The sequence below is a fragment of the Salvelinus namaycush genome, chromosome 39 (genome assembly GCF_016432855.1).
Source record: "Salvelinus namaycush isolate Seneca chromosome 39, SaNama_1.0, whole genome shotgun sequence".
Taxonomy (NCBI): domain Eukaryota; kingdom Metazoa; phylum Chordata; class Actinopteri; order Salmoniformes; family Salmonidae; genus Salvelinus; species Salvelinus namaycush.
Genome location: NC_052345.1, coordinates 12515241 through 12542507, shown reverse-complemented (window position 1 = coordinate 12542507; position 27267 = coordinate 12515241). Strand labels below are relative to the sequence as shown.

The window sequence follows — 27267 nt, the reverse complement described above, 5'->3', positions numbered from 1 at the left end:
AGAGAGAGAGGGAGACAGAAGGGGAGAAAAAATACAACGTTATTCTGCAGTTGTTTGAGAGAGGCAAACATATGTTTGGATTTGCACAAAGTAGAGCACATTACAACCCTGTGGCCTTTTGAATGTGAAACGTAGTTAAGCAGGTCTCTCAACTCAACATGTATTTAATGACCACAGGACTACAAGTGAAGAGAAAGCCAATATTTTCAATGCAGCATTGTAAGCATATTTCAGGCATGAGAACATTTTGGCTGAGAATGTGGTTTTTTAAATGATGGATTTACATTCCCAATAGCATTGTGTGGATTTGAGAGAGAACTAGTCAGTGATCCCAATGAGAAAACCTAGAAGAAAGCACTTTCATTCAATGAATTGAACATATTTTCCATCTACTGCTTAGATTGGTTTTCTCATAAAACCAGAGGAGGCTGTTTTGAGACTTCAGTGTGTGTGTGTGTGTGTGTGTGTGTGTGTGTGTGTGTGTGTGTGTGTGTGTGTGTGTGTGTGTGTGTGTGTGTGTGTGTGTAACATAGTCTGTCCTCACGACCAGCGCCACCCCGTCTCTCAAACCGGTTTATTAGAGTGAGCAGGTAAGCCATTGGCCCAAACTCTACCCCAAAGATCTATGCTCACCATCCATTGAAACGTTCTGTTAGACACAAGGTGAGCCCAGGGTGAATATCCTCAAATGATGACCAGGATGTAACGACTCAATGAGCTCGTTACCTGGACACATTCCTGGAGAATCTCTATTGCATTTTAGTCCAGGACTGAGCTTAATCTGTATCTGTGAAACTGGCCAATATCAACCACAGCAGCGCATTAACACCAGTATGTGGTTATGATCTGTAGGTTTTTCCTCTGTTGTAGAGACAGTTGGGGGGGGGGGGGGGGGGGGAGTAGGTTTCTGTCAAACAGGCAGCAATCTGGGCCAACCACAGTTGACATGTGCCAGCCAGGGGGCATACACAGACCACCAGTCTCCCCATGGGGTGAAACAGAGACACACAGGGCTGAGATTGGGCCTCCACAGGTACTCAAATATCCTCCTGACATTAACAAGCTGACCGTGGGAATATCCTCCTCTGTTTCCCCGTACACACACACACGTACGTGCACAAACGAGCATACACACTCAAGAGGAGTGTGTGGAGGAGGGAGCAGAGATAGGATATGACAGCATACAAAACTCAAAATGCCTTTTTGATTGACAGGTATGGGCCAATAGTGGGCAGTTGGCTGGAGTGAGTGTTATTACATCTCTCTCTCAATTCAAGGGGCTTTATTAGCATGGGGAAACATATGTTAACATTCCCAAAGCAAGTGAAATAGATCATAAACAAAAGTGAAATAAACAATAAAAATGAACAGTAAACATTACACTCACAGAAGTTCCAAAAGAATAAAGACATTTCAAATGTCATATTATGTATATATACAGTGTTGTAATGATGTGCAAATAGTTAAAATACAAAAGTGAAAATAAATAAACATAAATATGGGTTGAATTTACAAATGGTGTTTGTTCTTCACTGGTTGCCCTTTTCTTGTGGCAACAGGTCACAAATCTTGCTGCTGTGATGGCACACTGTGGTATTTCACCCAGTAGATATGGGAGTTTATCAAAATTGGGTTTGTTTTCACATTTTTTGTGGATCTGTGTAATCTGAGGGAAATGTGTCTCTAATATGGTCATACATTGGGCAGGAGGTAAGGAAGTGGAGCTCAGTTTCCACCTCATTTTGTGGGCAGTGTGCACATACAGTAGTCGGCCTACGGTGGCCTTTCTCAATAGCAAGGCTATGTTCACTGAGTCTGTACAGAGTCAAAGTTTTCCTTAAGTTTGGGTCAGTCACAGTGGTCAGGTATTCTGCCACTGTGTACTCTCTGTTTAAGGCCAAATAGCATTCTAGTTTGCGCTGTTTTTTTGTTAATTCTTTCCAATGTGTCAAGTAATTATCTTTTTGTTTTCTCATGATTTGGTTGGGTCTAATTGTGTTGCTGTCCTGGGGCTCTGTGGGGTGTGTTTGTGAACAGAGCCAGGACCAGCATGCTTAGGGACTCTTCTCCAGGTTCATCTCTCTGTAGGTTTAGGTTTTGATAATTAGCGGGTATCGGCCTAATTCTGCTCTGCGTGTATTATTTGGTGTTTTACATTGTACACGGAGGATATTCATTTCAGAATTCTGCATGCAGTCTCTCTCTTTCTCTCTCTCTCTCTCTCTCTCTCTCTCACATTGAATAATTCAAAGCTGTTTACTGGGATTTACAGTATTTGGTTTCTCTCAGGAGCGATGCTCCCTTTGATTCTCAGTAGGAAAAAATACATATTTTAAAATATGTCCAAAAATGATGACATACATCAGCCCAAGTATAGGCAAAAGAGCTGATCTGATCGGTCCAAATACCAATTAGTGGAAAAAGATCCGAATTGTTCTGCCTGTGTAAACGCAACCTGTGTAATGTGAACTGGAAAATGGAACTCCGAGCACGTCCCCTTGGGCCCAGTGGGTCCTCGTTACAGCTGGAACTAGTAAAGAGAGAGCAGAGATTTTGCCCTTATAAAATACACTCTGTTCAAACTGTTGGTGCATATCGTTTATCATAACTCCTCTGTTCACCCATGAGATACTGTTTCGCTATAAACTAAAAAGGCTTGTTTGATTCACACCTAACACCTCATATTTTCAAAATGGCCTCTCTCCATCCCACCCAATCAAGATTCCAACCCAATCAACCAATCCAGACTCCCACCCAATCAGCCAAACCTGACTCACCTGACGGCCTGCTGGCCAGAGCCTGCCGTGTTGCAGATTACGAGGAGGACCTTGGTGGAACCACCGTGGTTCAGAAACTCTGAGGACAGAGTGGTCGATGGGGGTAACCTTTTACCCTCTGGCCCAGAGGTGTACGGCGAGGATGGGAGGCTGTGGTGGAAGCCTGAGAGAGGAGAGAGAGGTTAAAGGTTAGACACGGGTCGAGAGAGGTCAAAGTTGAGCTCAGACACAAGGTCGTATACATAACGGGGGTAGCTTTTGCCAGAGTATGCTCAAGAGGGGTTCTATCAGGTCTCAATGACTCAAATTGACACCACCCACAACTGTGAAAACAAACCGTATCAAGTGAAATTATCATTATACAATGGAGCAACGATTGTGATTTACCCAAAGGGTGGCATTGTAAAATTGACATCTGTTACGACATGTACACATTGATTAATCGTAGGTAATAGCTACAGGGGGAGTGTGTAGGAGGCTGAACCTCTGTCTCCCGGGCAACGTACACATTGTAAATGTTGACATTATCTGAGGATTTAATTAAACACACTTGTTCAACGCCGCCGAGCAATTAATCACCGTCGCTGTAGAAATGTGTCAGACACACACACACACACACATAAACAAGTACACACACACACACACACACAGCGGTGCATGTACTGAGAAATTCTAATCATTCAGGAGCACAGGAAGTGTACTGTAACATTGTATCATGTCAACTCAGATATCGAAGCTGCCAGAGAAAAGGCCACCACTTGAGTGTCAACGGATGTATTCACCAGTGCATGGCATTTGGTGAGTAAGACTAAGTGAATGAATAATCAAGTATTCCATTTTAATCAAGTACCCCCCCCCCCCCCCCCCCCCCCCTCACACACATGCCAGACTCGTCTCCCCTCTCTGATATTGAATTCCCCATTGGGAAGGTAAAAGGCACTGAAAGGCCAAAGCCTTTCAATCCACACAGAAAGGGTCGCCTGTTACCACGACAATAAGGAGCATAAGCAAATAACTAAATACCAAGGACACAAAAGCTTACTTCTCCCACAAGACAATACCAGTATGCTATTTTAAACATATACAAAACCTACACTTCTGTGTCCTGAAATTACTCAGGAAAGCAGTGCTCTGTTGGGATAGCTGAGTCGGTGAGGAGTGTGGGTGGGTCTGTCTGTCTGGCCTCTGTATCTTCCAGACAGGGTCTGAGGGGAGAACCCCATGCCAGACTCTCATTCTCACAACTTCGCCCTCATTCCTTCTTTCTCAGCCAGCCAGGAGAGAGGGATATATATATATAGAGAGAGAGATAGAGGGAGAGAGAGACAAGGAGGAGAGAGTGGGAGAGCAGTGCTAGTAGAAGGGGAGTGTCGCTGAAGTGTCTCTTCAGGGACTGAGCTGTTTAATTACAATTGTCACACTCCCACAGCTCTTCATCTCCATCTCCCTCCCTACTTCTGTCTCTCTATCGCTCTCTTTCTCCGCCCCGCTCTCTTTTTAGACATACTATTTCACTATACTTTTTTCCACACACAGACACACACACTACAATTCTCTCTCTCTCTTTAGCTATTCCATTGATGCTTTGGGGCTTACCTAATTATCTTCATTGTATCAATACTGCAGTGAAAAAAATCAGTGTCTAGAGTTGATATACACTTCTGTTCAAAAGTTTGGGGTCACTTAGACATTTCCTTGTTTTTGAAAGAAACATCAAATTGATCAGAAATACAGTGCAGGCATGGTTAATGTGTAAACATTGTGTTAACTAATCCAAGTTTATCATTTTAAAAGGCTAATTGATCATTAGAAAACCCTTTTGCAATTATGTTAGCACAGCTGAAAAATGTTGTTCTGATTAAAGAAGCAATAAAACTGGCCTTCTTTAGACTAGTTGAGTATCTGGAGCATCATCATTTGTGGGTTCGATTACAGGCTCAAAATGGCCAGAAACAAAGCACTTTCTTCTGAAACTCTTCAGTCTATTGTGAAATTGCCAAGAAACTGACGATCTCGTTAGAGGTCGACCGATTATGATTTTTAAACGCCGATACCGATACCGATTATTGGAGGACCAAAAAAGCCGATACCGATTAATCGGCCGATTTTTTACAATTTATTTGTAATAATGACAATTACAACAATACTGAATGAACACTTATTTTAACTTAATATAATACATCAATAAAATCAATTTAGCCTCAAATAAATAATGAAACATGTTCAATTTGGTTTAAATAATGCAAAAACAAAGTGTTGAAGAAGAAAGTAAAAGTGCAATATGTGCCATGTAAGAAAGCTAACGTTTAAGTTCCTTGCTCAGAACATGAGAACATATGAAAGCTGGTGGTTCCTTTTAACATGAGTCTTCAATATTACCAGGTAAGAAGTTTTAGGTTGTAGTTATTATAGGAATTATAGGACTATTTCTCTTTATACGATTTGTATTCATATACCTTTGACTATTGGATGTTCTTATAGGCACTTTAGTACTTTACATATAGTATGTAACAGTATAGCTTCCGTCCCTCTTCTCACTCCTACCTGGGCTCGAACCAGGAACACATCAACAACAGCCACCCTCGAAGCAGTGTTACCCATGCAGAGCAAGGGGAACAACTACTCCAAGTCTCAGAGCGAGTGACGTTTGAAACGCTATTAGCGCGCACCCCGCTAACTAGCTAGCCATTTCACATCGGTTACACCAGCCTAATCTCGGGAGTTGATAGGCTTGAAGTCATAAACAGCGCAATGCTTGAAGCATTGCGAACAGCTGCTGGCAAAACGCACAAAAGTGCTGTTTGAATGAATGCTTACGAGCATGCTGGTGCCTACCATCGCTCAGTCAGACTGCTCTATCAAATCATAGACTTAATTATAACATAATAACACACAGAAATACGAGCCCTAGGTAATTAATATGGTCGAATCCGGAAACTATCATCTCGAAAACAAAACGTTTATTCTTTCAGTGAAATACGGAACCATTCCGTATTTTATCTAACGGGTGGCATCCATAAGTCTAAATATTCCTGTTACATTGCACAACCTTCAATGTTATGTCATAATTACGTAAAATTCTGGCAAATTAGTTCGCAACGAGCCAGGCGGCCCAAACTGTTGCATTTACCCTGACTCTGCATGCAATGAATGCAAGAGAAGTGACACAATTTCACCTGGTTAATATTGCCTGCTAACCTGGATTTCTTTTAGCTAAATATGCAGGTTTAAAAATATATACTTCTGTGTATTGATTTTAAGAAAGGCATTGATGTTTATGGTTAGGTACAGTAGTGCAACGATTGTGCTTTTTTCGCAAATGCGCTTTTGTTAAATCATCCCCCCGTTTGGCGAAGTTGGCTGTCTTTGTTAGGAAGAAATAGTCTTCACACAGTTCGCAATGAGTCAGGCGGCCCAAACTGCTGCATATACCCTGACTCTGTTGCAAGAGAAGTGACACAATTTTCCTAGTTAAAAGAAATTCATGTTAGCAGGCAATATTAACTAAATATGCAGGTTTAAAAATATATACTTGTGTATTGATTTTAAGAAAGGCATTGATGTTTATGGTTAGGTACACGTTGGAGCAACGACAGTCCTTTTTCGCGAATGCGCACCGCATCGATTATATGCAACGCAGGACACGCTAGATAAACTAGTAATATCATCAACCATGCGTAGTTAACTAGTGATTATGATTGATTGATTGATTGTTTTTTATAAGATAAGTTTAATGCTAGCTAGCAACTTACCTTGGCTTCTTACTGCATTCGCGTAACAGGCAGGCTCCTCGTGGAGTGCAATGTAAGGCAGGTGGTTAGAGCGTTGGACTAGTTAACCGTAAGGTTGCAAGATTGAATCCCCGAGCTGACAAGGTAAAAATCTCTTGTTCTGCCCCTGAACAAGGCAGTTAACCCACCGTTCCTAGGTCGTCATTGAAAATAAGAATGTGTTCTTAATAACCTCTAACACCTCCCAAACCCGGATCCGGGATCCCCCCCATCACAAAAGCTGACTAGCATAGCCTAGCCTAAAGCCACAGGGATATCATATAATAAAATGTTCATGAAATCACAAGTCCAAGACACCAAATGAAAGATACACATCTTGTGAATAAAGCCATCATTTCTGATTTTTAAAATGTTTTACAGGGAAGACAAAATATGTAAATCTATTAGCTAACCACGATAGCAAAAGACACCACTCCCATACTCCACCATTTTCTTACTGCATCAGTAGCTATCACAAATTCGACCAAATAAAGATATAAATAGCCACTAACCAAGAAACAACCTCATCAGATGACAGTCTGATAACATATTTATTGTATAGCATAGGTTTTGTTAGAAAAATGTGCATATTTCAGGTATAAATCATAGTTTACAATTGCAGCCCCCATCACAACTCTCACTAAAATGACTAGAATAACTACAGAGACCATCGTGTATTAGCTAATTACTCATCATAAAACATTTCTTAAAAATACACAGCGTGCAGCAGATGAAAGACACAGATCTTGTGAATCAAGACAATATTTCAGATTTTCTAAGTGTTTTACAGCGAAAACACAATATAGCGTTATATTAGCTTAGCACAATAGCGAACATTACAACAGCATTGATTCAAGGCAAAAATAGCTATAACGTATAAACCACCAAAATATATTAATTTTTTCACTAACCTTCTCAGAATTCTTCAGATGACAGTCCTGTAACATCATATTACACAATGCATATAGAGTTTGTTCGAAAATGTGCATATTTAGCGGCACAATTCGTGGTTATACAACGTGATTAGTGGCCAAAACTTCAAGCAATCTGTCGGGCGCCATCTTGGAGAGGAACCTAATCTAATCCATAACTAATAATAAACTTGACTAAAAAAATACAGGTTGGACAGCAATTGAAAGACAAATTAGTTCTTAATGCAATCGCTGAGTTACAATTTTAAAATTAACGTTACTTCAAGCATACAGCGTGCGCTAAAGCGAGATGCACCGAAAAACATGGCGGAATAATTATTTGCCATTTGTCAACATAAATACGAATTAATACATTAAAAATTGCTTACTATTTGCCGAGCTTCCATCAGAATCTTGGGAAAAGGTGTCCTTTGTCCAAAAGAATCGTTGCTAGGTTGTATTATGTCGTCTTCCACTTTGCAATTAGCAGTAAACATTAGCTTGAGAGAGAGAGCTACCCAACTTTCTACAGCGCCAAGAAAATAAATACCCGAAAATCGCAATATACTGACATAAACTGATATAATTCGGTTCAAAATAACAACATTACGATGTCTTCAACACCTATATCGAATAAAAACACAGCCGGAAATGTCTGAGATGTATAACCGATGGTTCCAAAAGAACGTCCCCAGCTCCTCAATGCGCCCGAGCGAAGGTGAAAAGAATCAGCCACCTCGTTCCCAATCAATTTATAGACTTTGGGAACTACGTAGAGACGCCATTTCAAGACTCCCTATTCGCTAACAACCAGGGGAAGGCGTATGCAGTGCATCTCAACCAATAGAAGACAGTCAGGGTTATCCACAGGTCTGGGAACAGCAAGCAGATTTCACCATTTTCAAATCCTCATAGGAGAATTGCTCTAAGTCTAGTTCTGTTTCACTTACAGACATAATTCAAACGGTTTTAGAAACTAGAGGGTGTTTTCTATCCAGTAGTAATAATAATATGCATATTGTACGAGCAAGAATTGAGTACGAGGCAGTTTAATTTGGATACGAATTTGTGCTATGTCGAAATGGCACCCCCCTAGTGGCAAGAAGGGTGACTTGCCTAGTTAAATAAAGGTGTAAAAAATAAAATAAATAAATCGGCCAAATCGGTGTCCAAAAATACCCTAATTAATCAGCCATTCCGATTAATCGGTCGACCTCTAGATCTCGTACAACGCTGTGTACTACTCCCTTCACAGAACAGCCCAAAATGGCTCTAACCAGAATAGAAAGACGAGTGGGAGGCCCCGGTGCACAACTGAGCAAGAGGACAAGTACATTAGAGTGTTTAGCTTGAGAAACAGACGCCTCACAACTGGCAGCTTCATTAAATAGTACCCGCAAAACACCAGTCTCAACGTCAACAGTGAAGAGGTGACTCCGGGTGCTGGCCTTCTAGACAGAGTTGCAAAGAAAAAGCCATATCTCAGACTGGCCAATAAAAATAAAAGATTAAGATGGGCAAAAGAACACAGACACGGGACAGTGAACTCTGCCTAGAAGGCCAGCATCCCAGAGTCGCCTCTTCACTGTTGACGTTGAGACTGGTGTTTTTTTTTTAATCAGCACAACAGTTTTCAGCTGTGCTAACATAATTGCAAAAGGGTTTTCTAATGATCAATTAGCCTTTTTAAATGATAAACTTGCATTAGCTAACACAACGTGCCATTGGAACACAGGAGTGATGGTTGCTGATAATGGGCCTCTGTACGCCTACGTAGATAATCCATAAAACATCTGCCGTTTCCTGCTTCAATAGTAATTTACAACAATAACAATGTCTACACTGTATTTCTGATAAATTTTAGGTTATTTTAATGGACAAAAAAAGTGCTTTTCTTTCAAAAACATGGACATTTCTAAGTGACCCCAAACTTTTGAACAGTAGTGTATACTGACCAAAAATATAAACACAACATGTAAAGTGTTGGTCCCATGTTTCATGGCCTTAAAATAAAAGATCCAAGACATGTTCCATACGCACAAAAAGCTTATTTCTCTCAAATGTTGTGCATAGATTTGTTTACATCCCTGTTAGTGAGCATTTCTCCTTTGCCAAGATAATACATCCATCTGACAGGTGTGGCATATCAAGAAGCTGATTAAACAGAATGTGCATTACACAGGAGCACCTTGTGCTGGGGACACGAAAATGCCACTCTAAAATGTGCAGTTTTATCACACAACACAATTCTACAGATGTCTCAAGTTTTGAGGGAGCGTGCAATTGGCATGCTGACTGCAGGAATGTCCACCAAACTGTTGCCAGAGAATGTAATGTTAATTTCTCTACCATAAACACCATTTTAGAGAATATGGCTGTACACCCTACCGGCCTCACACCCTACCACACCAGCCCAGGACCTCCACATCCGGATTCCTCAGCTACGGTATCGTCTGAAAACAGCCACCAGGACAGCTGATGAAACTGATGAATATTTCTGTCTGTAATAAAACCCTTTTGTGGAGAAAAACTCATTCTGATTGGCTTGGCCTGGCTCCCCAGTGAGTATGCCCTTCCAGGCCCTCCTATGGCTGCGCCCCTGCCCAGTCAAGTGAAATTCATAGATTAGGGCCTAATGATTTTTTCCCCAATAGATTGATTTCATCATATGAACTGTAAAATCGTTGAAATGATTGCATGTTTGGTTTATATTTTTGTTCAGTATAGAAGATGTAGGGATGCAGGGTGGTACGAGGACATTGGAACACTGTAGCACACTGCACCAGAGCACCTGCATCACCTGTCTCACATTCACATAGGAGGAGGGATACGTATTGTAATGAACACCAAAATAACTACGTCTCTAATATTTCTTTTTTGTACAGTAACCCCCAGGGATCTACTTCTTCACCGCAGTTACTAAGGCCTACTTTTTTTGCTTCACTCCTTTAAGCTAGTTTTAATAACAGAGCCTTATTTAAAACTGTGTTCCCTGAAGTACCATCATGCCGGATGACGACTCGATTATCTCTGTCTGACAAGATAGTGAGAATATATGAATATTGGCTCATTGATGATGACTTGACATACTAGTCTCTTCTATGACAGGGGGATTAAAACATAATACTTTTGAGATGTCAGTAGAAAAATAAAAGTGGGTTTACAACCTATTTGTGAATATAGGTCATAGGCATAAAGCTGTTTTTATCTGGCAAGCCTGCAGGCTTCAGCACACACAGAGCTGCTTCAGTTTAGTCTGACCATAAAATTCATGTTGGTTGTTGTGCATGTGACTGCTGAATTGAATGCCCAACCGAAATCAATTATTACTGTGTACTAGTAAATATCACAAAATCATGCTTTTCAAATGCTTTTCTGCTCCTACAAGCTTAGCCGTCTTGGTTTGTCACCTAGACAAGTGACCCCTGTCAATTCTGTCCACACTCTGTGCTAAAAATACCCAGGGGGTAGTGGGGTCCGGCGGAGGGCGGGAGAGGGGACAAGCTCTAGACGAGACAGACCTCCCGACATTTTCTGTGTCTGGTTGCCGTCACCACAGGTGACCAGAGGACACCTGAGTTGTCTGCTGCTTGAGTAAATGACAGATGGAGGAAGACGGCAGGGGGAGAGAGAGAGAGAGAGAGAGAAAGAGAGAGAGAGAGAGATACTGTATAGACCTGCCACACCTGCTACCCCTTGCCGGATCCCAAACCTGCATCTCATCACCGCCACACCAGGTCCCCAAAGACCTCTGACCCCTATGATTGATTCCACGGTTGCCTCCCGGTATCTGGGCAACATGTATCTTGATAAAGTATCTATCTGTGTCATCGATAGTGAATAAGTAAAAAAGGGAAATAGAGTCTTGGGTCTAAAATCCAGTAAATTATACGACACAGACAGTCAGAGATTATAGAGGCTGTAAGACAAGCAGAGGAAGAGCTGGCTCACTGATGGAATGCAGTGGCGTGCCGTGGGCCTGGGGCCTGGGCCTTCAGTGAGGTACTACACAGTCCCACCCGAATTAATCCACCTCTTATTACCATCATTATGATGCCATGGCTCTAGACACTATACATTTAGACAGAAATGCAGTATAACCAGGCGTTGCGTCACCTTGAAATTGACAAATTGACATTTTTGGGTAAACAGTGTTTACCCAAAAACATGACACAATCAATGAGTCTTTTCAATATTTCCCTTCACCTTTTCATTGTGCAGCTCCGTTGCCCTGCGCGCTTGTTCGTTGAGCTGTAGATCCACTCCGGTGTCCCCAAAAGTTTTCAAAAGCACCATTGCTTGTAAGTGCCCAGCCGTACTTTGGTGTCTCGTTGCTGCCTTGGTTAGACAACTCAAGTTTGCAAAGCCAGTGTGGCTCCAAACACCAAATCGATCACTTGCAAATAATAGGCATTCCCAGCAGTACAGTTTGCAGTGCTTCTCGGAGCCTGTGAGCCATTGATAGCGCTCGTAGTTTAAACTTTGAAAGTGGCGAGCGAACGAACCCCTTTCCCGCCTGTGACAGGCTTTGTAGCGTCGGGCGACCTCTCCTTACAATGTCTAACTTTTCTTGAAAAGTTCGTCTTGAGAATGGCGTTATAATTATATCCTCGACCAAATCGATATCTTCTCCTCCCGCCATTGTGGGTTGAAAAAACAGCTTAGTAGTACGCGAATTAATTCGTTTATCAAATTCAGTTTCCTAGATCTGCATAGACCTGCCCATAGGACCTGCCTCTCAATACTGGTAATCCAATCAAAAGACGTACACGCACTACGCCTGCTAGCTGGCTCCTGTGTAACACTGGAGCCAGCCAGCAGGCGTACAATAGCCAACTCTAAAGCTGATTGGTTGACACTAAATTTTCATTACCATTCACTATAAGCTACAAGCGCCCGCACTGTTGATTCTGAAGGCCTGAGGGCAGATTTTAGACCCCTGGCAACACATGATGGCTGAATATGATTGGATAAAAGATCTAACATAAAGACCAGCCCTCCAAATCTCAACCTGGGGCTGGAAGCAGTGCAACCAAGAGGAAAGCTATGAAATGAAGAGTATAACTCTTACTCTGGGGAATAATTTAATACATATTTGTGGGAAAATATATTTAAAAAAAAAAGTATATTCTGATGATGTTTAGGCCAGCAGAGAAGGCCTTGCTGGCCCTGACGGCCCACCACTGATGGAATGTTGGTATGGGGTTGTGATTGTGATCAGGCTGATGCATCCTCTGTGGGTGTATAACTAGAGTCTAAAACCACAACTACACAACTGGTCTATTCACATGGCTGGCATTCTTTACTGACTTTAGACCTGTGCCCTCCCTCTTTCTGAATGGCTATCGCCCCATCCTGCATGTCTCTGATTGGATTGTGAAAAATATGCCATGACATTACTCAGGATGTTTACTCAGAAGTAAACAATAACGATGAGGAAATCAACTAACTCATGTTTCTGAAGCAATTATGTTGACGTGACAGTATATCAGTGACAGAGATGAAACACCACCGCCATGCTGCTAACAGCTAAAAGACTGTCTTTCAACATACAGTTGAAGTCGGAAGTTTACATACACCTTAGCCAAATACATTTAAACTCAGTTTTTCACAATTCCTGACATTTAATCAGAGTAAAACTTCCCTGTCTTAGGTCAGTTAGGATCACCACTTTATTTTAAGAATGTGAAATGTCAGAATAATAGTAGAGAGAATTACTTTTTCAGATTTGATTTCTTTCATCACATTCCCAGTGGGTCAGAAGTTTACATACACTCAATTAGTATTTGGTAGCATTGCCTTTAAATTGTTTAACTTGGGTCAAACGGTTCGGGTAGCCTTCCACAACCTTCCCAATAAGTTGGGTGAATTTTGGCCCATTCCTCCTGACAGAGCTGGTGTAACTGAGTCAGGTTTGTAGGCCTCCTTGCTCGCACACGCTTTTTCAGTTCTGCCCACAAAATTTCTATGGGAATGAGGTCAGGGCTTTGTGATGGCCACTCCAATACCTTGACTTTGTTGTCCTTAACTTCTCTAGGATAGGGGGCAGCATTTTCACATTTGGATGAAAAGCGTGCCCAGAGTAAACTGCCTCCTACTCAGTCACAGATGCTAATATATGCATATTATTAGTAGTATTGGATAGAAAACACTCTGAAGTTTCTAAAACTGTTTGATTCATGTCGGTGACTATAACAGAACTTATTTGGCAGGCAAAACCCCGAGGACAAACCATTCAGATATTTTTTTTGAGGTCACTCTCTTTTCAATGGGATTTCATTGGGAATCCAGATTTCTAAGGGACCTTCCTGCAGTTCCTATCACTTTCACTGTCAACAGTCTTTAGAAATTGGTTGAGATTTTTCCTTTGAGAAATGAAGAAGTAGCCATGTTCAGAATGAGGCTCCAGTGAAGTGTACTGTTTGTTAGAGGCGCGTGACCAGAAAGCATGCTACACATTGTTTTCCTCCGGTATTGAACACAGATCATCCCGTCTTCAATTTTATCGATTATTTACGTTAAAAAATACCTAAAGTTGTATTACAAAAGTAGTTTGAAATGTTTGGACAAAGCTTACAGGTAACTTTTGAGATATTTTGTAGTCACGTTGTGCAAGTTGGAACCGGTGTTTTTCTGGATCAAACGGGCAAAATAAATGGACATTTTGGATATATATCGACGGAATTAATCAAACAAAAGGACCATTTGTGATGTTTATGGGACATATTGGAGTGCCAACAGAAGAAGCTCGTCAAAGGTAAGGCATGAATTATATCTTTATTTCTGCGTTTTGTGTCACGCCGGGAGTGTTGAAATATGATGGTCTGTGATTGTTAGCTGGGGTGCTATCCTCAGATAATAGCATTGTTTGCTTTCGCCGTAAAGCATTTTTGAAATCTGACACGTTGGCTGGATTCACAACAAGTGTAGCTTTAATTTGGTATATTGAATGTGTGATTTCATAGAAGTTACATTTTTATAGTAATTTATTTGAATTTGGCGCTCTGCATTTTCACTGGATGTTGGCCAGGTGGGACGCTACCGTCCCACATATCCCAGAGAAGTTAAGCCATTTTGCCACAACTTTGGAAGTATGCTGAGGGTCATTGTCCATTTGGAAGACCCATTTGCGACCAAGCATTAACTTCCTGACTGATGTCTTGAGATGTTGCTTCAATATATCCACATAATTTTCCTTCCTCATGATGCCATCTATTTTGTGAAGTGCACCAGTCCCTCCTGCAGCAAAGCACCCCCACAACATGATGCTACCACCCCCGTGCTTCACGGTTGGGATGGTGTTCTTCGGCTTGCAAGCATCCCCCTTTTTCCTCCAAACATAACGATGGTTATTATGGCCAAACAGTTCTATTTTTGTTTCATCAGACCAGAGGACATTTCTCCAAAAAGTACAATCTTTGTCCCCGTGTGCAGTTGCAAACCGTAGTCTGGCTATTTTATTGCAGTTTTGGAGCAGTGGCTTCTTCCTTGCTGAGCGGCCTTTCAGGTTATGTCGATACAGGACTCGTTTTACTGTGGATATAGATACTTTTGTACCTGTTTCCTCCAGCATCTTCACAGGGTCCTTTGCTGTTGTTCTGGGATTGATTTGCACTTTTCGCACCAAAGTAAGTTCATCTCTAGGAGACAGAACGCGTCTCCTTCCTGAGCGGTATGACGGCTGCGTGGTCCCATGGTGTTTATACTTGCGTACGATTGTTTGTACAGATGAACGTGGTACCTTCAGGCGTTTGGAAATTGCTCCCAAGGATGAACCAGACTTGTGGAGGTCTACAATTTTTTTCTGAGGTCTTGGCTGATTTCTTTTGATTTTCCCATGATGTCAAGAAAAAAGAGGCACTGAGTTTGAAGGTAGGTAGGCCTTGAAATACATCCACAGGTACACCTCCAATTGACTCAAATGATGTCAATTAGCCTATCAGAAGCTTCTAAAGCCATGACATCATTTTCTGGAATTTTCCAAGCTGTTTAAAGGCACAGTCAACTTAGTGTACGTAAACTTCTGACCCACTGGAATTGTGATAGTGAATTATGAGTGAAATAATCTGTCAGTAAACAATTGTTGGAAAAATAACTTGTGTCATGCACAAAGTAGATGTCCAAACCGACTTGCCAAAACTATTGTTTGTTAACAAGAAATTTGTGGAATGGTTGAAAAACAAGTTTTAATGACTCCAACCTAAGTGTATGTAAACTTCCAACTTCAACTGTACTCTTAGAAAAAAGGGCTCCAAAGGGGTTCTTCGGCTGTCCCAATAGATGCGTTAAAGGAGTCAATCGAACACAGACGTTTCATTGATGAGATTGGCGCACATTCAACAAATCTGATCGAACAAAGTGAATATTTGTCAAATCCGTCATGATTTCTGTATTGTAACAATCCAACAATGTGGTTACTTACGTTGATTTGGATATATTTGGCTGTTTTCGCTGCATAACACGCAGAAGTTGTCCCTTTTCAGGTTTAGAAGAAGTGACTGCTTAATGATAACTCCATTTATTATAAGCTGGTTAGCATAGCTAGCATTCAGAAATCAGTGGTGGTAGTCAAATACATTTTTAACTGTAACGCAGAACTCTTTTGGGAAGGGTTCTAGATGGAACCCAAAACGGTTCTATCTGGAACCAAAACGATTCTACCTGGATCTAAAATGCGTTTTTCAAAGGGTTCTCCTCTAGATTCATTACATGAGCAAAAGTATGTGGACACCTGCTCGTTGAACATCTCATTCCAAAAACATGGGCATTAATATGGAGTTGGTCCCCACTTTGCATATATAACAGCCTCCACTCTTCTGGGTAGGCTTTCCACTAGATGTTGGAACATTGCTGTGGGGACTTCAGCCACAAGAGCATTAGTGAGGTCGGGCACTGATGTTGGGCGATTAGGCCTCTGCTCACCCGATCTAGAATTCCTTACAATCAAGTGCTGGCCATTTGACCTACCAAGAGAATTCTCGTCAGTTATAGTCACAGCTGTGTACATTCCCCCTCAAGCAGACACCAAGATGGCCATCAAGGTACTTCACTGGACTATATGCAAACTGGAAACCATACATCCTGAGGATGCATTTACTGTAGCTGGGGATTCTTCCAGCATATTGATTGCGCTACGCACATGTGCAACACCCTCGACCACTTCTACTCTAACTTCCGTGATGCATACAAAGCCCTCCCCTGCCCTCCCTTCGGCAAATCCGACCATGACATCAACTTGCTCCTTCCGTCTCATAGGCAAAAACTCAAACAGGATATACCAGTGACGAGAACCATTCAATGCTGGTGAGACCAATTGGAAGCCACGCTTCAATATTTTTTTGATCATGTGGACTGGAATATGTTCCGGTCAGCCTCAGAGAACAAAATCGACCTATACGCTGACTCAGTGAGTGCGTTTATAAAGAAGTGCATTGGAGATGTTGTATCCACTGTGACTATTAAAACCTACCCTAACCAGAAACTGTGGAAAACTGAAAGCGCGATCCACTGCATTTAACCATGGAAAGAGGTCTGGGAATATGTCTGAATATAAACAGTGTAGTAGCTATTTCTTCCACAAGGCAATCAAACAAGCGAAATGGCCAGTACAGGGACAAGGTGGAGTCGCAATTCAACGGCTCAGACACGAGACGTATGTGGCAGGGTCTACAGGAAATCACGGACTACAAGAAGAAATCCAGCCACGTCACAGACACCGACGTCACACTTCCAGACACACTAAACACCTTCATTGCCCGCTTTGAGGATAATACAGTGCCACCGTCGCAGCCCGAGAACAAGGACTGCCTCCCCCCCTACTCCATGGCTAACGTGAGTAAAACATTTAAACCTGTAAACCCTAGCAAGGCTGCTGGCCCAGACGGCATCCCTAGCCGCGTCCTCAAAGCATGCGCAGACCAGCTGGCTGGTGTGTTTATGGACATATTCAATCGCTCCCTATCCCAGTCTGTTGTCCCCACATGCTTCAAGATGGCTACCATTGTTCCTGTACCCAAGAAGGCAAAGATAACTCAACTAAATGATTACCACCCAGTAGTACTCACTTCTGTCATCATGAATTGCATTGAGAGACTAGTCAAGGATCATGTCACCTCCACCTTACTGGCCACCCTAGACCCACTTCAGTTTGCATACCGCCCCAACAGGTCCACAGATGACGCAATCGCCATCACACTGCACACTGCCCTAACCCATCTGGACAAAAGGAATACCTGCTGTTCATTGACTATAGCTCAGCATTCAACACCATAGTACCCTCCAACCTCATCATCAAGCTGGAGGCTCTGGGTCTCAACCCCGCCCTGTGCAATTGGGTCCTGGACTTTCTGATGGGCCGCCCCCAGGTGGTGAAGGTAGGAAACAACATCTCCACTTCACTGACCCTCAACACTGGGGCCCCACAATGGTGCGTGCTCAGCCCCCTCCTGTACTCCCTGTTCACCCACGACTACGTGGCCATGCACGCCTCCAACTCAATCATCAAGTTTGCCAACGACACAACAGTAGTGGGCTTGACTACCAACAACGACGAGACAGCCTACAGGGAGGAGGTGAGGGCACTCGGAGTGTGGTGTCAGGAAAACAACCTCTCACTCAATGTCAACAAAACAAAATAGATGATCGTGGACTTCAGGAAGCAGCAAAGGGAGCACTCCCCTATCCACATCGAAGAGACAACAGTGGAGAAGGTGGAAAGTTTTAAGTTCCTTGGCGTACACATCACAGACAAACTGAAATGGTCCACTCATACAGACAGTGTGGTGAAGAAGGCGCAACAGTGCCTCTTCAACCTCAGAAGGCTGAAGAAATTTGGCTTGTCACCCAAAACCCTGACAAACTTTTACAGATGCACAATCGAGAGCATCCTGTCGGACTGTATCACTTCCTGGTACGGCAACTACACCGCCCTCAACCGCAAGGCCACCAGAGGGTGGTGCGGTCTGCACAACGCATCACCGGGGGCAAACTACCTGCCACCATGACACCTACAGCGCCCGATGTCACAGGAAGGTCAAAAAGATCATCAAAGACATCAACCACCCGAGCCACTGCCTCTTCACCCAGCTACCATCCAGAAGGCGAGGTCAGTACAGGTGCATCAAAGCTGGGATCGAGAGACTGAAAAACAGCTTCTATCTCAAGGCCATCAGACTGCTAAACACCAATCACTAACTCAGAGAGGCTGCTGCCTACATTGAGACCCAGTCACTGGCCACTTTAATAAATGGATCTCTAGTCACTTTACACTCTAAATAATGCCCCTTTAATAATGTTTACATATCTTACATTACTCATATCACATGTACCGTATATACTGTATTTTATACCATCTATTGCACCTTGCCTATGCCACTCGGCCATCGCTCATCCATATACTTACATGTACATATTCGCATTCACCCCTTTAGATTTGTGTGTATTAGGTAGTTGTTGGAGAATTGTTAGATTACTTGTTAGATATTACTGCACTGTTGGAACTAGAAGCACAAGCATTTCGCTACACTCGCATTAACATCTGCTAACTATGTGTATGAAACAAATAAAATTTGATTTGGAACTTGGTAGTGAGCGTTGCAACCGAGGACAGACCATTTTTACGCACTACGTGCTTCAGCACTTTGCGGTCCCGTTCTGTAAGTTTGTGTGGCCTACTACTTCGCGGCGGAGCTGTTGTTGCTCGTATACGTTTCCACTTCACAATGACAGCACTTACAGTTGACCAGGGCAGCTTTAGCAGGGCAGAAATTTGGCGAACTGACTTGTTGGAAAAGTAGGATCCTATGACGGTGTCACGTTGAAAGTCACTGAGCTCTTCAGTAAAGGCCATTCTACTGCCAATGTTTGTCTATGGAGATTGCATGGCCGTGTGCTCGATTTTATACACCTGTCAACAACGGGTGTGGCTGAAAAAGCCGAATCCACTAATTTGAAGGGGTGTCCACATACTTTTGTATATATAGTGTAGCATTGTGACATGGTGCATGTGTACACAATGTCAAAATTAAACACAAACTTTAATGTGAAACAAATGGTTCCCATTCATCTTTCAAACTACAGTATTTCTAGAAGTACTTCTGACGATAGGTTTAAACAGCTCATCATCAATCATTGAAAAACTGCCTTGTAAAAGCAGATGGAGATATGTGGGCTGAGCCATTGAGCACAGCTGGGCCTTTTTCTCAGCATTCTCTTCACCACCCATTAGCAGACACATCCACAACCTGTGTGTATGTGTGTGTGTGTGTGTGTGTGTGTGTGTGTGTGTGCGTGTGTGTGTGTTGGTTTAAAGATGCTTGCCTTGAGCGTGTAAATATATATAATAATAAAATGTGCTCACTAAGGGCAGAGCTAATGGGCTCTGTGTAAGTGCCAATGCATCCTCCACTGCTCAGACAAACACCTCAGAGCTACACAACATTCAACCCCAACCATGTCTCCAGTCAATAGCTTTTAGCATTTTGATAGGATGAAAGGAAACTCACACAGAGATTCTACCTGAGGACTTTCCATAGAACTCCTCTGTCCATTGTGAAGGGAGATGAATACTGAATACAATGGTTGAGAAAGAGTGAGAGTGTGTGTGTGTCCACTGACAGATTTCTTTATCTGGGTGGATATGTCCCTGCTTTGCCACCTTTCCCAGAGGGCACCTCTTCTTTCACACAAACCCTCTCTCAGCCCTGATTCTCCGACCTCGCCAAACAGACAACTCTGTCCCTAGAGCTTGATAGACTATTTGATTACCTCAGGGACAACAGGCCTTTTGTAAAGTAAGAGTGTCTACAAAAGTTGGTAGGAAAGTTTCAAAGATTTCCTCAAACGGAAGGTTTTATGTACTGTAATAGACAACTGACATATCTGTTCTGTTGAGAGATGAAATAGGATATTGTCAGATCTGTATAAAGTTCCCTTGATTTTTTGAGTGTTTTCTATCATGAGCGCTTGACTCCAGGGCTAGCAATACCACACTGTTTTCCCAAATAACAAATCTCATTACTACAGTATATGAAGGAGAAGGGTTGATCCAATATCTCTAAAAATGTCTTCCTGTGGTTTCCAATAACTTCTAATATGAAAACGCAACAGAAATTCATAACCATGAAACGGTGGAGACTATTCCTCCAGAGCAAAACACCCATCCATAAAATCCATCTCTTAAAATAGACTATGACTTCCGCCTAAAAACATCTCACCTAAAGTTATATTTGTCTTTCTCTTCTGCCAGTGCGACACAAACACATGCATTGTTCTACCAGCCAGTGTGTATTTTATACCCCTCTCTCTCACTCTCTCTCCCGCTCTCCTAATGTTTTCAACAAATTTCTTAGGCTCTGCTAATTTTGACTCCCCACCAGGAGGCAATGGGCTGATTCCCAGTCCCCCGCTGAGCTACTTCCTCTTATCCGACATGAGAAATCGTAACCTTTCCTTCGCTAACCAAATTCCCCGTTTCAATTTGGGACTTTTATTAGCCGGTGAGCAGATTGGCTTTGTGCCTCTGCTGTGCCCGCTGGGGCTCAGATTGTGCCGATGTTGTAGAGAGAGTTATGAGACACACACACACACACACGACACAGAGACAGACAGACAGGCAGACATGCCCGCACGCACGCACACACACACACACACACACACACACACACACACACACACACACACACACACACACACACACACACACACACACACACACACACACACACACACACACACACACACACACACACACACACACACACACACACACACACACACTCACGTGAAATGAGATTACACACACAGGGCCATTAATCATGGCGAGGAGACTGGACCACGCCGGGGGTCAACTGTGTGACTGTCTGTAGCCCAAGGGGGGAGTGACGCACAGGCTAAGGCACACAAGTACCAGCCAAAGGGGGGGGCTGGGACGTGTGTGTGTGTGTGTGTGAGAGAGAGAGAGAGAGAGAGAGAGAGAGAGAGAGAGAGAGAGAGAGAGAGAGAGAGAGAGAGAGAGAGAAAGAGAGTGAGAGAGAGAGAGAGGGTGGGTCGTGACTGGCTGATTTGTACCGCCAAATGAGGGCCTGTCTGGTCACAGGTTTAAAGAGCCAACGGTGTCCATAATTACACATATTTCTACAGCGGAAGAGAGGGAGGGAGTGAGGTACTACAAGCTTAATGCAGCCAATATGGGTGGTGACAGCAGTGGTTTGAATGCTAGCCCATATACGTAAGCGTCCGTTGTTTATTTACGATGATGACAACGGTTTACTGACAGGATGTCTTATTCTAACATGGCCTCATTTAAATTAGTCTCTAACAGTCTGCCAAGGTTCCACGTTATCTTTCTATGGCTAGCCACAAGAGGTCTTGTTAGTGACAGACTCAGCAGACAGAGCTGTCACACCAATGAATTCTTAATTAGGACAATTTCCTTATTAATTGTGGCTCAGCGTGAAAATATCATTACAGCCTACCCTACATCCTACAATATATTATCAACCCAGCCCCATTCTTCAGTATAACATTTCTACAGTTGTTTGATAAAACAAAGCGGGTAAATGTGGTACTGGATGCTGAAACCACAGCATTATAGCGCCGTAATAATGCATGTATATTTTAATGGCTCATTTGATTACATCCACATCACCCAGGGGTTCTGATTGAGTGATGATTACAGATGATTACAGGATACTTAACCAGCACAATAAGGAGCACACTAACCAATTAGACAACAATGGGATGTAACAATATCTCATCACGTCCTCTCCCTCCCCACAGCTCTGTAAAGCTAACAGTGCGCGCGGGCACACACACACACACACGCTCTCACACACACACACACACACACACACACACACACACACACACACACACACACACACACACACACACACACACACACACACACACACACACACACACACACACACACACACACACACACACACACACACACACATACACACACACATACGCACACACACACACAATGTTACTCAGGCTTCTATTCAATCTATTCCATTAAAGCAATGAGGACCCTATTCAATAAACCTGTTACGAGCGTTTAGCTGTTGTGAAATGACCCGCCATTGTTATGGAGACTGTGGGGTAGTTAAGATGACAGGGAGGTGTTCTGAGCTGTCAGAAACCGTAATGACGCTTGCAGTAACTGAATGCATGTTATGTTGAGTCTAATCAGCTCAGCTCAGGTTTTGAATCATTACATTGGTAATAGGAGTTCATTCATCATTTACAGCAGAATGTGTATAAAAAATAGATAGTTATTGTATACATGTGCATACTGCATGTGTGCTTTTGAGTGCTAATGAGTCAAATCAAATCAAATGTTATTTGTCACATACACATGTTTAGCAGCTGTTAATGCGAGTGTAGCGAAATGCTTGTGCTTCTAGTTCCGACAATGCAGTAATAACCAACGAGTAATCTAACCTAACAATTCCACAACTACTACCTTATACACACAAGTGTAAAGGGATAAAGAATATGTACATAAAGATATATGAATGAGTGATGGTACAGAACGGCATAGGCAAGATGCAGTAGATGGTATAGTGTACAGTCTATACATATGAGATGAGATGAGTAATGTAGGGTATGTAAACATAAAGTGGCATAGTTTAAAGTGGCTAGTGCTACATGTATTACATAAAGATGGCAAGATGCAGTAGATGGTATAGAGTACAGTATATACATATACATATGAGATGAGTAATGTAGGGTATATAAACATAATATTAAATGGCATTGTTTAAAGTGGCTAGTGATATATTTTTACATACATTTCCATCAATTCCCATTATTAAAGTGGCTGGAGTTGAGTCAGTATGTTGGCAGCGGCCACTAAATGTTAGTGGTGGCTATTTAACAGTCTGATGGCCTTGAGATAGAAGCTGTTTTTCAGTCTCTCGGTCCCTGCTTTGATGCACCTGTACTAACCTCGCCTTCTGGATGATAGCGGGGTGAACAGGCAGTGGCTCGGGTGGTTGTTGTCCTTGATGATCTTTATGGCCTTCCTGTGACATCGGGTGGTGTAGGTGTCCTGGAGGGCAGGTAGTTTGCCCCCGGTGATGCGTTGTGCAGACCTCACTACCCTCTGGAGAGCCTTACGGTTGAGGGCGGAGCAGTTGCCGTACCAGGCGGTGATACAGCCCAACAGGATGCTCTCGATTGTGCATCTGTAGAAGTTTGTGAGTGCTTTTGGTGACAAGCCGAATTTCTTCAGCCTCCTGAGGTTGAAGAGGCGCTGCTGCGCCTTCTTCACAACGCTGTCTGTGTGGGTGGACCAATTCAGTTTGTCCGTGATGTGTACACCGAGGAACTTAAAACTTACTACCCTCTCCACTACTGTCCCGTCAATGTGGATAGGGGGGTGCTCCCTCTGCTGTTTCCTGAAGTGAGTGTGTCGGTGTGTGTGTGTGTGCCTCTTCCTCTCTCCTCTACCCTTAGTCTGATCACCTCCATTAGAGCCAGGACATCATTTTCTCTCCTCTACTCTTAGTCGGATCACCTCCATTAGAGCCAGGACATTATTTTCTCTCCTCTACCCTTAGTCTGATCACCTCCATTAGCACCGGGACATTATTTTCTCTCCTCTACCCTTAGTCTGATCACCTCCATTAGTGCCGGGACATTATTTTCTCTCCTCTACCCTTAGTCTGATCACCTCCATTAGCACCGGGACATTATTTTCTCTCCTCTACCCTTAGTCTGATCACCTCCATTAGCGCCGGGACATTATTTTCTCTCCTCTACCCTTAGTCTGATCACCTCCATTAGCGCCGGGACATTATTTTCTCTCCTCTACCCTTAGTCTGATCACCTCCATTAGCACCGGGACATTATTTTCTCTCCTCTACCCTTAGTCTGATCACCTCCATTAGCACCGGGACATTATTTTCTCTCCTCTACCCTTAGTCTGATCACCTCCAGTAGCACCGGGACATTATTTTCTCTCCTCTACCCTTAGTCTGATCACCTCCAGTAGCACCGGGACATTATTTTCTCTCCTCTACCCTCAGTCTGATCACCTCCAGTAGCACCAGGACATTATTTTCTCTCCTCTACCCCTCTACCCTCACCTCCATTAGCACCGGGACATTATTTTCTCTCCTCTACCCTTAGTCTGATCACCTCCATTAGTGCCGGGACATTATTTTCTCTCCTCTACCCTTAGTCTGATCACCTCCATTAGCGCCGGGACATTATTTTCTCTCCTCTACCCTTAGTCTGATCACCTCCAGTAGCGGCAGGACATTATTTTCTCTCCTCTACCCTTAGTCTGATCACCTCCATTAGCACCGGGACATTATTTTTTCTCCTCTGTCTCCAGGTGATAAAGATATCGTTCTATCGTTCCCGGAGAGAGATTGAGGATCGTACATATTTCATGACCCCTTTGAGCACATTATTGAATTATTGATGTGGCCCTTTTCAGGAGCTAAAGAACGTTGGAAAAACACAGTAAGGGTTTCGTTTAGCGGTGTGTTGCTCTGAACGTAGCCCTCCCGGTCGGGTGTCCCCCAGGGACAAGAGTTAAGACACCCTCCTTTGGAAACTGGTCAACTAGATAGGAGTCAACAGGTGAAAAAAAGTGTGTGTGCGCATGTGTGTGTGCGTACATGCGTGCACGTGCACTTGCCATATCAATAGTTAATTTGACGCTGCCTGGCAAACCTGGGGCTGATTTCAAAGGGAGGTGACACAAGGCTGGCTCCATCTCATCCACGTTCACGATCCAAGTATGTGAGAGAGTGAGTGTATGTGTGTGTGCATGTGTGTCGTGTGTGTGAGTGAGAGCGAGCCTTTGCCTCAGTACATCAAGCCCTCAGCTAGATATAAGACCGTCGGGGACACTGTCTGAGAGAATTTAATAACCTAGACAGAAATACAGTACCTGTCCATGAAATAGCAAGAAATTGAAACAGCTAAGAACCTATAGCGCTATAGTGTTTGTCTGAACAAACACTATCCATTGTGCTGAAGCCAAATAGCTTCGGGCTAGCCTGAGAGGGAGAGAGAGAGAGAGAGACACACACACACACACACACACACACACTTGGGGCTGTGGATGCAGCCATGGTTACCCGAGATTCGCGTGGAGCCTCCCCGTGTGTGGAGGGGCGGAGCCTGGAAGGCATAGACCACATCGCTCTCGGCAATGCTGGTCAGATCGTCGTCGTCAGAGAACGAACGCTGGAAGCCGGTGGCATAGAGCTCTGACAGGACCACCTGGATGGGGGGCGGGGGTGATGGAGGGAGAGAGAGAGCGAGGAGGAGATGGTTTAAAGAGATGTACATTGCTTAATACAGACACTTAGCACGGAAACAGACTTGGACAGCCATGGACATGGCTAAGTGGCTTAGCATGGTGGTCAAACACACACATACACAGGCTAAAAATTGTAGACAGACAAGCTATAGAGGACAAACAGGGAATGTATGTGGCAAAGCAAACAGAGCAGACATGCTATATTTGTGTTATAAGTCTGTTCAAGATCCTTCTAAAGTAAACACATATTAAAGGCCCAGTGCAGTCGAAAATGTGATTATCCACACTATGGGGTTGGAATAAAACTGATCTTTTTTAAAATTATGATAGTGTAAGTGCTGTAAGAGCTGTTAGAAAAGATTGCCTGAAATGTCTGCCTCTTTTGGTGGGATGGAGTTTTGGACTGCCTGGTGACATCAACCCTACCCACTCAGACTACTCTCTGACAGTCCTAGCAAAACTCTTGTGCCGTGATTTGACTATAACATTAATCTGAAGATTGTTATGTATCTAATTAACTAACTATGTTTAATTGTTACCTGATTAAATTAATAATGTAACAATTAACATATTAGGATTTGGGGCACCATGTCACGTTCCTGACCTTATTTCCTTTGTTTTAGTCTTTGTTTAGTTGGTCAGGACGTGAGCTGGGTGGGCATTCTATGTTTTGTGTTTCTATGTTGGGTTTGTTGTTTGGCCTAATATGGTTCTCAATCAGAGGCAGGTGTTTGTCATTGTCTCTGATTAGGAACCATATTAAGGTAGCCTGTTTTCACTGTTTGTTTGTGGGTGATTGTTCCTGTTCGTGTGTTCCAGAAACTACTCTCACCTACAATAACCATATACTTTGCACACGAACCTCCGCCCGCTTTGAGCAAGAAATCATGAATGTATTTACGTGTATTTACGTGAAATGCCTGGGTTCACCGGGGATCGGGGCAGCCTTGGAAAGGGGGTTGGGCCTTTTTGCGGCACACTTTTAAGGCTCTGATTGTCCGAAATGTTTCCAACAATTCTTCTACTGTTGTCCTTTGTCGTAGTTGTCCGGTATCCGGTGACTTGTCGTGTAGTCCTGAACAGGACTACAGAGTTGATTTTCCTTCCATTTACTCTTGAAGATGCTTCTTTGAAGATGGTTCGATGTTTCCCCAGGGGGGTGATGAGAGTGGCGTAATACGATGGTTTGAGCAGAGTAACAGGATGGTCCTACATAAATTTGCTTTTGAAGATACTTTACTTAGGACAGCTAATCTGCCGTATCAGTGATTGTCCGGGAGGTGATTTTATCATCTCCACCTCATGTTGAGATTCAAAGTTCAAACCATTTTAAACGTGCAGCTGCAGCTTCATGCTTTTCTGGTCCAATGTGTTAACTTCTTAACCCATCATTTATACCTTTTTCTCGAAAGGGGCGGTTCCGGCAGGGTGACACGCTCTCTGACCTCACTTAGGGGCGGTGATTACTCACTGTGCAAAGTTATGGAAAACAATGATCTCCTATAGCTTCTCAAAATAGA

General features: G+C 43.1%; 1 protein-coding gene across 1 annotated transcript in view; it reads right to left on the bottom strand.

The window, feature by feature from the left end:
* LOC120032811 (ubiquitin carboxyl-terminal hydrolase 43-like) overlaps positions 1 to 27267 on the bottom strand; it is a 134859-nt gene that overhangs the window by 22617 nt on the left and 84975 nt on the right. Inside the window, exons 6-7 of the mRNA XM_038978994.1 lie at positions 25563 to 25707; positions 2778 to 2940 (exon numbers count right to left, since the gene is read on the bottom strand). Coding sequence (XP_038834922.1) covers positions 2778 to 2940; positions 25563 to 25707 — 308 coding nt within the window. The remainder of the gene's footprint in view (positions 1 to 2777; positions 2941 to 25562; positions 25708 to 27267) is intronic.